This window comes from Leucopleurus acutus, assembly GCF_964270905.1.
Source record: "Leucopleurus acutus genome assembly, chromosome: 13".
Taxonomy (NCBI): Eukaryota; Metazoa; Chordata; class Mammalia; order Artiodactyla; family Delphinidae; genus Leucopleurus; species Leucopleurus acutus.
The window spans coordinates 16,720,703-16,736,050 of record NC_139155.1 but is presented as its reverse complement, the minus strand read 5'-3'; the positions used below and the strand labels follow the sequence as shown (position 1 = coordinate 16,736,050).

The 15,348-nt window shown below is 49.7% G+C and overlaps 1 protein-coding gene across 1 annotated transcript in view; it reads right to left on the bottom strand.

Moving 5' to 3' along the window:
• ALPK2 (alpha kinase 2) overlaps window positions 1-15,348 on the bottom strand; it is a gene marked incomplete at both ends in the record, with an annotated part of 115,820 nt that overhangs the window by 43,775 nt on the left and 56,697 nt on the right. Inside the window, 1 exon segment of the mRNA XM_082853600.1 lies at window positions 1,230-4,602. Coding sequence (XP_082709726.1) covers window positions 1,230-4,602 — 3,373 coding nt within the window.

The following is a 15,348-nucleotide window of genomic DNA, read 5'->3' as shown; positions in this document are numbered from 1 at the left end:
ATGTGGGAAAAAAGTTTACTCAAGTTCTATTTCTTTCAGAGTTATCCAAGTCATCCCCAACATCCCAACACACACACACTCCTAACTCCTCCCCACCCCACCCCCAGAAGGCTGTGCTCCCTGTGGCTGCAGCCCTTCATGCCTGGAGACGCAGCTCCGGAGATCACGTCCTCCAACGGCACCTGGATGGTCCTTTCTCCCACGGAAACAGACAAGAATTCCAAATTAAGATTTTTTTCCTCTGGGCTGAAACCACTTGAGATCTCTTGAAAACATGGTTTCATTCTCTCTAAATATGTTTTAAAACTCGGAAAGCAGTTTCGTGTTTGATCTTTTCAGCAGCAGGGGCTGTGGGCCCGTTTGCTGAGGTCTGGGAACACAGTAAGCACTGGGGTAAGAGGAAAAGCCTCTCCCCCGGGGTTAAGGAGGGCCGCAGCGCTCTGCTCCAGCTCAGGCAGGCACGTTACCTGGCTGCAATCTCTTCTGACTTCTGCCAGGTTTCATGGGAAGGGAAAGAGCTCAGGAAGAAGAGGCTGAAATCTGGGTGATGGGACGGAGTTTGGCATTGACTCGGTTCCCCAGGCGAAGCAGAATTGACTGCAGTTACCGGGGCTCTGAGCCTCAAGTGGTCTGAAACCTGGAACAGAGACCCGGGGGGGACTTCCCGCTCAAAGCGGAGGGCAAGTTGGAAAGAAACTTTATACTCAAATTTGGAAGAAAACCCAACATCCAATCAGCCACTTCAAATGAAAAAAAAAAGATTGAAAGGAGACTGCTGGACTGTACCTAAATGTTTTTCTGTCTATTTAATTACACTAATTAGCTACACTGATTAATGCTTGTTTCTTTTAAAAATTTTTTTGAAGGATAATTAAACAGAAAGGCGTAGTAATCACACTCCCTCAGTTAAGCATACCTACAAGGCAGCCTATATCAGTGGTCCTCCCAGCACATCACCCAAGAACTCGTTAGAAATGCGCTTTCTCCAGAATCAGGAACTCTGGGGTTGCGCCCAGCAACCTGTCTTAACAAGTCCTCTGTGGGATCCTGAGGCCGCTCAAGTTTGAGACCCAAGGGCCTACATGCCAGGCCACTGGTCACAGCCATAGCATCCGACGCCTCCCCAGTGGACACGCACCTTAACTGCAAGGGCTCAGGTGGACACACGAACTTGACATCAGGTCAACAAACCCAAACGTTAACAATAATAGGAAGCAACACAGCCTCACCTGTCCCTTCGCTTTTGCAAGGTGGTCTTTTGGAGTCTTTTTTCTCATCTGTGCGTGATACCGATGTTTCGAGTTCAGGACTCTTTTTAAGAAAGATCGAGTTCTTTCTGGTGTTTTCTTTCTCTTCCAATCTCAGCCTCAGGGTGGCCACCCTGGACAGAATTTTCTTCTTTACTCCCTCAGCTACGTGTCCACTCCCTGGGGTTTCTTGCTTCCCCTTGACCTCCTCTGACCCAGTCACTGCTGGAGGGACCCTGGGGAGGCAGCCAGCTTGGGCCACCACAGGGAGGACCTTCTCCTCCCTTGACATTTTCCCACAGCCAAGGGTGGAGCCCTGCTGGCAGGGGTCCTGCAGCATCTTAGGAACTTTCTCTGATGCACATTCTCTGGACATGAGTGTTGCTGCTGGGGAGCCAGATGTGCTTGTGGGTTTGGTTTCCCCAACTGGGGGCTCCTCTATTTTATGTTCCTCAATTTTGTGGCTTCTTGAAAAGCCTGTGATGCTTTCATCTAGAGATGAAGTAAAAAGCCCCCAAGTGAGACCACTAGAAGGGGGCACACGTTTCCCACACTCACTCTCAATAGCTCCCCTTTCCTTTAAGTCAGAAAACGCACACTGATGGTTTCTGGGCTCCACTAAATCGTTCTCAGGGAGGTCATGCCTTTGACGTGTGGAGCCGTGAGTATCAACTCCAGAGGCGGGAGTCATTCTTGCAAGACCGCTAGAAAGAGGTAAAGTGGGGGAAACGAATTCTGCTTTGTTATTTTTACTTCGTTCAGCCTCCGCTAAGCGCCTCTCACTGCCTTCTCGTATTTGGCTTCTGCCGCGTCCGGTTGGAGTCGTTTCCCCACCTTTGACAGGACCGGGGACAGGCAAAATGGCAGAGCGTACGTCCCCCTTTGCTCCGTCACGTTGGCTTTGTCTCGCCCCCTCTCCTCCGCTGTGCCCTTGGTCTCGGCTGACGGTGTTTTCTCTTGGAATGGCTTCCCCGCTTTGCTGGGGGCACGGAACTTGAAAGATGGACAGTTGGACTTCTACTCTCTGGCCCAAGTTTCCATCATTCGATTTACTCTCCACGCTGACGGCCCCCAGTGTGGATTCAGAAGGCTCTGGTGTTTCCACCCTGGCCCACTCCACACTCGTTTCATCAGTGGGATCTACAGAGGACTCTAAGATTTCAGGGCAGGTCAGGAACTGTTTAAAGAAGGAAGGGCGATCCATCTTGAGTTGGCTTTCCTCTTGGTTTTGACTGACACTCTTAACATTTTCCTTCCTTCCAGTTCTGGAAGCCTCTGATAGCAAGTCTGTGACACATAATTCATTTTCATCTACAGGGTCCACAGAGGACTCCAGGAGTCTGGGCTGGCTCAAACACTGGGAGGAAAGACAACTCCAGTTTGCATGGCCAGCTAGGTCTTCACCTTTATGGATTTCTCTGTTATTAGCAATTGCTGAGCCGGACTCAGCCTGAGGACTGCAGGCTGATGCTGTCTCAGAGGGGTCCAGTTCAGGCACGGCAGCATCAGTCTTTAGAACGTCAGGTACAGCCCAGACCCTACCAGGGATGAGACCAGGTTCTGACTCCTCGCACTTAGAATCTGTCAGTTGTCTTGGTGGCCAGGCTTCTGAAATGGAAGCCTCTAGAGTTATAATCTTCACCCGTTTACCTGCTTCCCAATATCCTGGACCGCTCTCTTTAGGCTCCCCCAGAAGGGTATTAGAGGGAGACGGAACATTACTCAGAGCCTGGCTATCATCTTCCGTTATAGATTCAGCCACCATGGGCACACGAGTCCCCAAGCCCGAGCTCTGTTCCCTTCCCTCCCTGGAGTTGGCCGATGAGTGGTCCAAGAGTACCAGGTTTATTTCCCCTGGTACAGCAGACGTCATGGGCAAGCTTTCTTGGAAATTTTCGTCAAGAGAACCCTGCTGGACACTCTGTGTTGTTTCACTTCCTTCTTCTTGGAAATTCTCTTCAAGGCTCCTGGTGTCTGCTCTGCCCACGGTCTGGCTCTTTCCAGACTGGTTATCAATCTGAAGAGGGGAATTGCTACAGAAATCCTCTCCCTCTGGGAGCTGAGGAACGTGGACGTGGATTCCTGATCCACTGGGAGCCACGCACGCTAGCCCTTTTGAAGATGCAGTTGTAGAACCATTTAAAATATGACCCAATTGTGCGTTGGAAGGAAGTTGAGAAAAATTGTCATCTGGTGCCCGAGTTGAGCTCTCGTCAGGGTCACCTACATGGCTGTTCCCAGCAACTGAAACAGGGAGGTATTTGGGTGGTTGGCCTTTGGTGGCAATGGTAACAGTGGATGTGTCCCCACTCTCCCCAGTCACCTCAAAACACTCAAGATTAGCAATTAATGTTGTTGGCTTCTCCTGAGGAAACTTCGCTGTTGAACTATGCCTGGCCGGTGTGTCTGCAGTGACCGGGGCACTGGAGCTAGAGCTCTCGTCACCACCTTCTTTAGACCATTCCAAAGAGTCATTCTCAGAAGACAGAGGCTGTCTTTCCTCGAGCCCACCTGAGTGACTGGGGCTCAGCAACCCCTGACCAGCCTTTACCATGGAGGCCAACATGGAGGTGGAACCCTCCACCTTGGAGAGATTTTCCCCGGTGGCACCTTTACTGGCTTTCTGTGAAATGTTCCAGATGAGAGCACCGATAAAAAGAGGGAACACTGCAGAGGTTCTCTCGTTGCTGCTTCCGTATGTAGACTGTGGAGGCTCAGAACCTTGTGTCTGAGAAAGAATATCCAGTGCCTTGTCATCAGAAGAACACAGATCAGATGCTTTGCTTTGACCTGCCAGCTCGAAGCCCACGGAGCAAATTTCTCGAGGCAAATATTTACCAGCTGGGGCTCCAACAGGAGCGCTCACAGTATCACACGCTTCTTGGTCACCTGCTTCAGGACGGCCTAGCACACACGCTGTTACTCTGTCTCTTGGCCCAGCACACGCAGTTTCCAAGGTGGGGACGGTATGTACAAATTCAGGGGAAGCAAGAGAGGGAGCCCGGGGCTCCCCGGGGTCAGCGCTGTTCTCCTGGGGGAGACGCGCCGACGGCTCACAGCGGGGCGTATTTTCACTTTTGGCTTCTGGGATGCTCAGCTCACACCCTAGGTCTCCCCAGGGACATCCAGGTGTGCTGTCTTCTCCATCTTGGTTTTCTTTGTGCCGTGGGCCTTGGGTACACCTTTCTACCTCCAGGTGTTGGGCCAATGATGCATTTTTCGTGTCGATGCCTCCTAAATTGGAGAAGGAATCTATTGTGGTCATAGTAAATGTGGACTCCTCCCCAGTAGGCTCTGAGAAAGCTGGCATTCGGCTGAGAGAGATTTGCTCCCTGACTGTTTCTTGAATTTGCACCTAGAAAATGAAAAGTGATATTAGTAGAATTGTTCCTGGGAGATCCCACAACAGGGCATAACTGCAATCCCAAGAGTGTTAATCCTTGATGACTATAATCTCAGACAATGAGAAGGAATGATTGAGATCTAGACACAAATCCCCAAACTCTAGCTATTAGAGACATCCTGAAGAAAAGTTTAAGCAACTGTATGTTCCAGGGGGTCTTGGTCAAATTCCCCATTAAAAGCAAAAGGCCTCCTGACAATCATGTAATGATTTCTTGCCCATCTCGCAGGAAAAAAAGATGGAATTACATGTTAAATTACATGTTAACTTCTTTGACCGTCACAAGAGTTTGTGAATCTTTTCAGAAGGAAATTTCACATAACCGTAACAAAATATGCAGTGCTCGGCTTCCCTGGTGGCGCAGTGGTTGAGAGTCTGCCTGCCGATGCAGGGGACGCGGGTTCGTGCCCCGGTCCGGGAAGATCCCACATGCCGCGGAGCGGCTGGGCCCGTGAGCCATGGCCGCTGAGCCTGCGCATCCGGAGCCTGTGTTCCGCAACGGGAGAGGCCACAACAGTGAGAGGCCCGTGTACCGCAAAAAAAAAAAAAAAAATGCAGTGCTTGTAAAGCAGCAATGAGCACACTTTGTCCCCCGAGTAGGCCATCTTGCTGGTTAATTACTAAAGAGGCATGTCTTTTGAACCCACCTCTAATGAAGTAATGGAGTTGTGATTGGCCTTCAGCACTGCCAATCATTTCCGCCCCAGGAAGGTTATAAAATCTTGAAGCGCCTCACCCACTTTAAGACAGATGCCCTGCGGCAGGCAAACCATATCCACAAGACGTAGGGGGTTCAGGACTTCTTGGGTTTTGGGGAAGAGATATACAGACAGGGGAAGAGAAAGTGAGGAAAGGGGGAGGACAGAATAAATGTCACTTTCCGAGGAGTGAACCCATCATGGTACTATCTGACTGTCCTGCGACACTGGATATTGTTCAAAGAAGTAAACTCAGTCTAAATTCTTGCCTCTTGAAACTTTTAGCTCATTGATTATTTCGAAACATATGAGAATTATGCCCAGCCAAGGAGAAGGGACTCGCTGATCTGGGACAGGCACCTCCTTCTTTGCCCCCAGGACTCCTGCTTTGAAGCAGCCCCGTTCAAACGTGCGGGAATCGATGACTGGGCTTACAGAGGGGAGGAGAGTCTCTCCCCCAGCGCACGACAACGTAGAGCTGAAATACACGTAGCTCCAGGGTCCTGACGCTTATTCCCATCAATCACTTGTGAAAATCAGTCAATCCCTTTACACACCGTCAGTAGGAAACAAGACAACAGTGTACCACTCCTGTTTTCCACACTCCCCAAGGCTGCCTGCAGCCAACGATTCATCTCTCCTTTTCTCCTGCAAGGTACCCTGATGTTCATTTAACTCATTTGGTTGACATAAAAGTGCTGAATAAGAAATTTAGTTTCCTGTGCTATAAATTCCGTGAGTGCTAGGACCATTCATCAATTCAAATATTTATTGAATACCTCCAACGTGCTAGAAAGTATCCCAGGGGATGGGATACAATACAGGCAAAATGCCCATCTGCAGGGAGCTCCCGTTCTAGGCTGTTTAAGGCCCGGTACAGTGGTTGGCACCTAGCAGGGGCTCCATAAACACTTCTTGAAAGAATCAGTAAATGAATGAACACCACGCATGAGTCAGATCTACTCAACTTCCCCCATTAAACCTCTAAATTTGAAAGGGTTTGAGCTTTCATCTGCTTCTGTCTTCGGGACAACTCTCTTTTAAGAGACTTCTAGCCACAAGCAGAGGCACTACTGGTTCACATCCTGTGTTTCTAAAGGAACTCTATCTATTTTTTTCCATCATATGAAAATGGAAGAGGGAAAAGAAATATCTGGTAAATAAGTTTTGATGTTTGTTTTTGTTTTTTTAAGTGTCCAGGACTTTAATGTGTTCATGGTTTCCCCTCTATACCTGAACATCTATAACGTGTAGAGAATGTTCTTTTCGTTTGCTAATTTGGGTTTTTTGTTTTGTTTTGTTTCGTTTTTTTGAGCTATAGCACAAATCTACTGAACTATTAAAAGCATAGAAAGCATAGGGCTTCCCTGGTGGCGCAGTGGTTGAGAGTCCGCCAGCCGATGCAGGAGACACGGGTTCGTGCCACGGAGCGGCTGGGCCCGTGGGCCATGGCCACTGAGCCTGCGCGTCTGGAGCCTGTGCTCCGCAACGGGAGAGGCCACAGCAGTGAGAGGCCCGCATACCGCAAAAAAAAATCATAAAAGCATAGAAAGCATGGGTAGCCTCCTGGTCATGATTTGAGAGGTGTAGGGAGATTATCTGATCGAAAACACCAGGACCCTCTCCTGAGCCTTCCTCCCTGCCTGAGCTTCCACTAGCTATGTCAGCCCTTTAAGATCTTGTCATCATCACAACATCAGTGCCCGACATTTAAGGACTAGCTGCCACGTGTAGAATTCTCTGCCAGGTACTGGACAATTTTTTCCAAAGGGCTCCAGTCAAAAAGCCACTGTGTTACTAACTGGGACGCTACCCACCCATTATTGCTAACTAGCGTATCAGAGTTGTAGGCTGATACACCTGGAGAAGATGAAACACAGGAGAAGTAAGCTTTGATTAGGGTGGTTTGGTCATTGGGATATATCATAACCATGGTGTATCATGCCTTGACTTACAGGAGAGTCCTGTTCCTACTAAGGTAGACTGATTCCTCCCCTCTCTACCTTTTAAACTAAAATCCTACTTTAAAATAGCCTGGTGAAGCTCCACACATAAAGAAATATGGCGAATCCTTGACCATGTAAAATTCATCCACTTGAGTATTTACTGAGCACCTACTATACACCAAGCTGTTCTAAGGACTGGAGAAGCATCAGTGAACATAGAAGACTGCTGGCCTTTTGGAAGTTAGGTTCAAGCAAGCAGCCATACAAATTGGTTCACTGCTGATGTGAAACTCCATAAAATGTGATTGTAACCAATGGACGTTCTCAAAGCAGAGCTTTTCACAGTCCAGTGCATACTTGCTGAGGCTCACAGCATTGGTTCCAAGGGCAGCCTCCTCGGAGGCCAACTCAGAGAAAGGGAAACCACAGGCTCACACCTTCCAAATGAGTCAGACCTTTCTTTCAGCGGGAGATCTCTTAGTTAATTATGAAAGAACTCCAGCAAACGATTCTCCTGCTGCTCAGCTATTCTCATCACGGAGTGAGTGGTGAGACTCAGGTGCTTTTGTTATGTAGGAAAATTATCCTTATTCAGGTGAGGGGGAGGAGAGTTTAGGGCTCTTGTCGGAAACCCATCGTGGTGTGTGGACTCAGGACTGGCCGCCTGGGCTTCAGCTTAATCACGTATTGCATTCGTGACCCCATGTAACCTCTTTTTGGTTTTTTTTTTTTTTTTGTGGTACGCGGGCCTCTCACTGCTGTGGCCTCTTCCGTTGCGGAGCACAGGCTCCGGACGCGCAGGCTCAGCGGCCATGGCTCACGGGCCCAGCCGCTCCGTGGCATCTGGGATTCTCCTAGACCGGGGCACGAACCCGTGTCCCCTGCATCGGCAGGTGGACTCTCAACCACTGCGCCACCAGGGAAGCCCTCCATGTAACCTCTTTAGCCTCACTGACCCTCCGTCTCTTCCTCTAAGGCTAACCACACGCACGTCAGCACTATCCTGTCGAGTGCCTGGCACTCACTGACATTTGTTTCCCTTGTTCTGTGAATCCCGCACTGCAGGGATCTTATCCATCAAGTGGAAGAGAAGGAATCAGTGGTGACCTTCCTTTTACTCCTGGAGCAGGACTGTTTGTTAAATTCCATCCATTTGGCCATTAGCACAACTTGTCAAGAACTGCTGTTTATCTTCCCCCCCACACACACGTTGTCTCTTCAGCTGGATTATAAGCCATCTGAGAAGAGGGATCTTATCTCATGCCACCTTCTATTGTTAGTCACTGAAATTAGTGTCATGCACTTCGTGGCATCCAGGACACTCCCTCTAATGATGAAGATAACCCTGCACATCACGGGGTGGGTGAAGAGACAACACACCTTCCATGGGATCCACGGGAGACACAATTAGGGGCAGAATTTCTTGGAAAGGCTAACAGCTGGAAACAATGTGATTGTCAAATCAGGCATGTTGGATAGAGGAGGGGTTGGAGACGGTTGTGCAAGCAGAATTAAGTTTCAAGCTTCACGCTGCTTTCAAAACCAGCTTTGGAAGTGTTACTCTTTGGTCTACCCCTCCCGCTGCTGGTACTCATTCATGTTTATTCACTCAGTAATAGAGTCCTTACTATGTGCTAAGGTTCTAAAAAAATTCAGCAAAGAATAACAAGTCCTGCCCTCAGAGCTAGTGAGGAAGCTGATAAAGAAGCAGTCATGGGCTTCCCTGGTGGTGCAGTGGTTGCGGGTCCGCCTGCCGATGCAGGGCACACGGGTTCGTGCCCCGGTCTGGGAAGATCCCACATGCCGCGGAGCGGCTGCACCCGTGAGCCATGGCCGCTGAGCCTGCGCATCCGGAGCCTGTGCTCCACAATGGGAGAGGCCACAGCAGTGAGAGGCCCGCGTACCGCAAAAAAAAAAAAAAAAAAAATCCCTGCAGTGCAAAAACCAGAGGGTGCTCTCTTAGGTATCAGTTCTTAGATAATTCTCGGACAGTCCAGTGCGGTCTCAGGAGACCTCTCTACTGATGAGAGCGCGCAGGTGTGGCAGACGTTGCTGATCCTCGACCCCCTCCTCCCTTGCCACCTCCAACTAGAGGAGGCTAGAAAACCACGTATGCTCCCAGCCTCCTGCATAGCCATTAGTCAGTTCTGGCTAATGATGTAAGGGGAATTCCACTAAGGAGCTTCCGGAGAAGCTTTGCTTTCCTTATATAGAAGGCACAGACACGGTAGGTACCTTGCCTACCCCCTTCCTTCTTCCTGTGACGAACTTGTGATGCCTGGTGCTGCAGCAATCAACTTGCAGTCACAAGGCAACCAGCACGAGAATGAAAAGCCCACTACAGCTGGTGGAGCAGAAAGGATGGACTTGGGAGCTGGTAGGTATCCTCAAGCCACTGGATCAACACCGAGGGCCTTCTACCTCTAGACTTCTTGTGAAGGGAACAACAAAAGTCCATATGTTTGAGGCCACTGGTAGTTGGTTATTCTGTTAACAGCATCTAAAAGCTTTCCTACTGGATGCTAGAGGAAAGGATATGGCTGAAGGGTGAAGGAAAGGGCACATGAGATTCACCTGGAGCCCTTCGACAGGCAGGGATCAGCGTGAAGGACAGTGTCACAAAGGGCACCGGGTGTGGCTCCTGGACAGGGTGCTGGGGAGCTGGTCAAAATGACAAGGGATCGATAGGGCCTGGGGCAAGGTGAACGTGAAGTAGAAGGTGGGCGGTGGGAGGATGGGGAAATGTGAAAAGATGGATCAAAGGAGAGGCCATGGTTCTAAAGGCCACATTCAACCGCCCAGAGCCAGGAGAGGGTAAGCCCGTCAGCTCCTGGCTTCAGCTGGGCAGTCTTGCCATAGACTGCCATGTCCTCCCACCGCCCAGAGCCAGGAGAGGTAAGCCCGTCAGCTCCTGGCTTCAGCTGGGCAGTCCTGCCATAAACTGCCATGTCCTCCCGTGGGACAATTTAACTCCTGTTTCTTTTTAGATGTTCCTTATCTGGACTCGATGCAAATAGCACCATGTCCCTCAATGGTTATCTATACATCAGTCTCCCCCTGGGGTTCCAGGAATCTTTAAATGGGAGTTCCCCCACTCCCCAGCCAGCCTGGGCTGGCTGCAGCCTCGCCCACTGGCTAACCTTTCCTAAGTGTCTGCTGAGCCCTCACTACGGGGCACAGCGTCATTTGTCATTCAATAGAGCAAATCCACACCACCTGGGGCTGGGAAACTGAAAATAGCCTGGTCTCCAGCCAAGGAAAGCTTAAAGGCAAACTAGAACATTTCAAGAACTTGAGTTTATTTTTAGGAGTTGCTGGGATGCCCAGAAAGGAGCTTCACTGAAGGCTTTGAATGTTAAAAGAACACGAAGTGGAGGACACACGTCTAAAGTCCCCAATCCTGGGAATTCCCTGGCAGTCCAGTGGTTAGGACTCTGCGCTTTCACTGCCGAGGGCACGGGTTCGATCCCTGGTTGGGGAACTAAGATCCCACAAGCAGCGTGGCACAGCCAAAAAAATAAAAAAAAAAAAACCCCAAACCCTGAAACACGCTCCTCACTTGACCAGCCCTTCTCCATTCAAGACCCTCCTGGGAGGCATGAAATCTTCAGCCGGCTGGGGTTATAATCCTGCCTGATTTCCTGGGAAAGAAAGAGTTTGTAAAACACCAAATTGATTTCTTGGGAGAGGACTGCGTTTCCATGACGCATACCATTTCCCAGAGCTAAGGGGCTCCGTGCACCAGCGCAATCTTTGCCTGGTAACATGGTGAGCCAGAGTCCCAGAGCCCAAGCCAGAAGCTTGTGTTTTTGTGCATCTCAGGTGACGTAAGTCTCAGCACCACTACTAGTGATAATCACCAAGCCCTGTGTAGCCCTTAGCACCCAGCAGGCACTGCTCTAAGCGCTTTACAGGCGTTAATACGGTTAATGTTTGCAAAATGGTATAGACATGTATGACTTTGGGACTTAGGGTTGTGTAATGTTAAGGAGAAATACCAGCTATTCTAACACATAAGACCATCTCATGGTAAACTCCCAAGTACAGTGGTCCACAAAAGCAACTGTCTTCCTTTCCCATATGGGCATCTTTGTTTTCCTGCATCTGAGAGTTTGCTGGGTGATGAGAGGAGAGCCTTGATTTCCACATATGCAACTAGGAGCTATGCCAACATAAGAAAAGTGGAATTGGGAAGGCTAATGATTTTTCTTGAATACCACCATGCATTTCTGAGCACTCTTCGTGTTTCTTGCTATGTCCCAAACAGACTGGCACTTGGATGACGAGGTGAAAGGCAAGTGGAGCAGGGTGATGGATGGAGCAGGGGGCCTCAGAAAAGCCAGGCGTTTATCCTGGATGCACTGCCTCATGGGAAATGGCTTTGGTGAAGTCACTGGATCTGAGGCTGTTTCTTCCACAGTAAAATGAGGGTTGGAGAGTACCTCTTGGCCCTCGCTAGCTTTGGTGTTCTATGACCTGCTGCCACGGAAACAATACAAACATTGAAGTGAGGCTTAAACCTCACCTTCCACTTAGAGCAGCTTTTAACTCCTAAGGCTTCTAGATCTACCTCGACTACCTATGAGGGTTGTTAGGGGAAAGGACACATACGTAGAGTGATTCAGGACAAGCCAGTGGCGGCCCCAGGGAGGATCAGGAAAGAGACAGAGTGGGCTGGAGAACGCTCCCCGATTCCTAGCTCTTGTCTCTCCTCTATGTACTAAGTGCCCCATCTTTTTAGTGGGCTGCACTGTGTCCGCATATGGGCCCTGAATTGATCCTGCAGCATTCTAGAGGCCCACAGACCTAGTACATGGCAATGAAAACCGTCACGGCCACACAAGGGAAGACCAGCAGCTGTCAGCCTCTAAATGTGCTAAATCCTTTTTGGCGTTGAGAAAAATTATGGCTTCTTTCACCCAGAAAGTCTCGTTTTCCCCACAGTCTTTCAAAGAATCAAGAGCTTCCAGACCCACTTGAGTCCCTTGATTCCCTCCTCCAGGCCCCTGAGGCCACAGAGGGAATCCCAGCTGCGGGTTCTGAGCTAGGAACATACCCAGCTGTGGCATTATTCCCACAGACCAAACTTCTCTGCAGATTTCGGACTAGATAACAAGGAGGGGCGGAGGGAGGGGTGGTGTTAAACCTTAGGTTCCAGAAGAACATTCGCAAAAATCCGTCTCCCTTTACAGTTTCTAGAATGTGTGAGCAAAACCAAAACCTAGTAGCAGTTACCGTACTACCCTGACAATAATACATGGTACAGAGCCAGTTCTTGTAAACTTTAGAAACAGGAAATACTTGTCATGGTTACTATGCTACTTGCCTATTCAGCGAGGCTTCAAAGTGTACAGGGGTGATGCTACTTGGCACTTGGAACAGCTGAACATGAGCATAGAGCAGGTTGCCTGTCTTGGACGGCCATTACCAAAAATGAAAAAATGTAGGCCTGGGGCTTGAAGAGTCCCTTACAGGCCATGTACTTCAAGTAAGCAGCAGGACAGCTACAGGTCCTTAGGCTAGGCTTCTGGTTAAACAGAAAATATCCCCCAAAAGAGCACAGTTCTAGGAGGGCAGCCGGCAGTTACCCAGCCGGCTGTAACAGTTACCCGATTAGAATCAGAGACAGCTTCTTCAGCAGGAGACGCAAAGTTCCCTGGACAGTGAGATCCATGAGGGGAGGACAGGGTTAGTCTTACTCATTGTGGTGCAAGGCACATAGTAGGTGCTCAAAAATAGGTCAAAGGAGTGGACATCCAACCAGTCTGTTCTTGGTCCCGTGTCCCTTTGCCGACAGAGGCAGGGAGGGTTTGTCCATCCCTTCAGAGTCTGGTTCTCGTCTAATTCTATCGAGACATTGATCTTCTATCCGCTAACCTGCCCGAGGGTCCTGTGCTTTGGTTAATATGTACTTGCCGCTAAACTAACTCTTCTTCACCGCTAATGACTTGGTGCTGAGTTGGCCTCAATCTTTAGATTGAAATGGAAGCCATCTGTTCTCTTTTGAGAAGAAGTGTCTCTCATTTCATCTATGAGAAAATGAGGTTCCCAATACAAACCCCAAAGAAGACATCAGCATGGTTGTACCATGGACACCAGGCACTGAAGATGGGGGGAACAGGGTTGTGAATTTACAACATGCAACCAAAGGGTTAAGTTTAAACACCCGTACTTTAAAGATGAAGGCAGTCAGAGGCAAGGTGGGAATGGGGAGGGGCAGGTGCAGATTAGAAATTCAGGAACCTCTTTTGATGGAGCCGTCAGAAATCAACTTTCCCCTTGTAGACAGAAAAAGAATGATTCACCAAGAAGCTTCTGGAGGGCTTACCTGGTGGCGCAGTGGTTGAGAGTCCGCCTCCCGATGCAGGGGACACGGGTTCGTGCCCCGGTCCGGGAAGATCCCACATATCGCAGAGCGGCTGGGCCCGTGAGCCATGGCCGCCGAGCCTGCGCGTCCGGAGCCTGTGCTCCGTCCGCAACGGGAGAGGCCACACAGTGAGGCCTGCGTACCGGGGAAAAAAAAAAAAAAAAGAAGCTTCTGGAAAGCTGAAGTTATTGGGGGAAAGACTTTAAAAACAAAGAAAATGTCTAGGACTCACTGATTTGGAGCTAGAAAGCAAAAATATACTGAGCTGGTATTTGTACCTGTGGTGAAGATTCATACATAGGACTTCGTGTATGTGTGAGCAAACGCATTCCCTTTATGCTTTTTCTCTAGCACTGATCATGTCGTCCTCATAAGCCCCCAGTCATGTAGCGGTTTGGGGGATGAGTGGAGAACAGTTCTCTCTCACTAAGCAGCCTCTGGTAGGTGGGTGGGGACTAGCTAGGCCCCGTGTCCCAGAAGGGAAGCAGGGAAACAGCTCCCGTCCTCACGGTTTCCCTCGGTTTGTTCTAACCCAACCCCGAGGTTAGGGGAACTCGAGGTGGGATTACGTGCCCCCATGAGCCCCGACTCCGTCAGCCCTTTTGTCCCAGCATCTGAGGGCCAGGTCCCCTCGTCCACACCCTCACACACTCCCGATTTCCGATTGTGCAGGTAAGACTGTTCTAAGAAGAAAGGAACTTAGAAATCTCAATAAAGCCTGACTTTAAAGATTACTGCCCTGCTTAAATGAAAATAAAACCAAACACCTGTTTTTTATGTTTGCTTTCCTCCGTACAACTCTAATCACCATCCCCATGTCATCCCCAAGGCACCCCCCTCCCCCCAGTCCCGAGATGCTTTGGAAGAAAATTGAGGCAGAAGTGGAGAGACAAGAATTTTTTCTAGTAATTCCCTGTACCCACCGTTGGCAACTAGGGCTTCTTCCTAGGACTTCGGAAATAAATTACTACAAACTGGTTAACTTAACAGAGCACCCATTCCCTTAGTTCTGGAGGCCAGAGTCTGGAATCAGGGTGTCCCCAGAAAAGAATCTTTGTCTTTGGACCTCAACTAATGACATCTGCACGGAACCTAATTTCTCTCACGTTCTGAGGTTCCAGGTGCATATGAACTTGGGGGATGCTTTTCAATCCACTACAGCAACCCACTTTTCCCCAGGCTTCCCCTCTGGCCCTCCTTCCCCGCAGCCTGCCATCAACGGAGGATAAAACTCAGTACAACGGGGAGTCCATCCCTTGCCCCTGCTCCGCTTTTGCTATTGAACCAAATTCCCTCGCCTAAAGCCCAAGCCGCCAAAACGCCCAGCCCCCAGTTTGTGGAAGTTTCTCCGTGAGGCAGCCTAGCGAGGAGACCGCGGAACAAGCCTCAGAGCTGCCTCGCCGGAGGCCAGGGGCTCAGGGTATTTATGAGATTGAAGCAGGGCGGCCTGAGGCACGGGGAGGGTGGGGAAAGGTGATTGGAAATAAGAAAAAGGTGAGACACTTGTTCTCTCCACGTTCAAAAATGGAGGCTCTTCGCACGATCTGAGGGTGGAGCTTTCGGCCCTCTGACGTCAAAAGGTCACTGAGCGGCCACTCGCGCATGCCCAGTTGGAGGGTGGGTGGTCCTAACCAGTCTCAACCAGCTCAGCTCCAACTAGACACAGCTGCCTCCAAGTTCCTGGAAA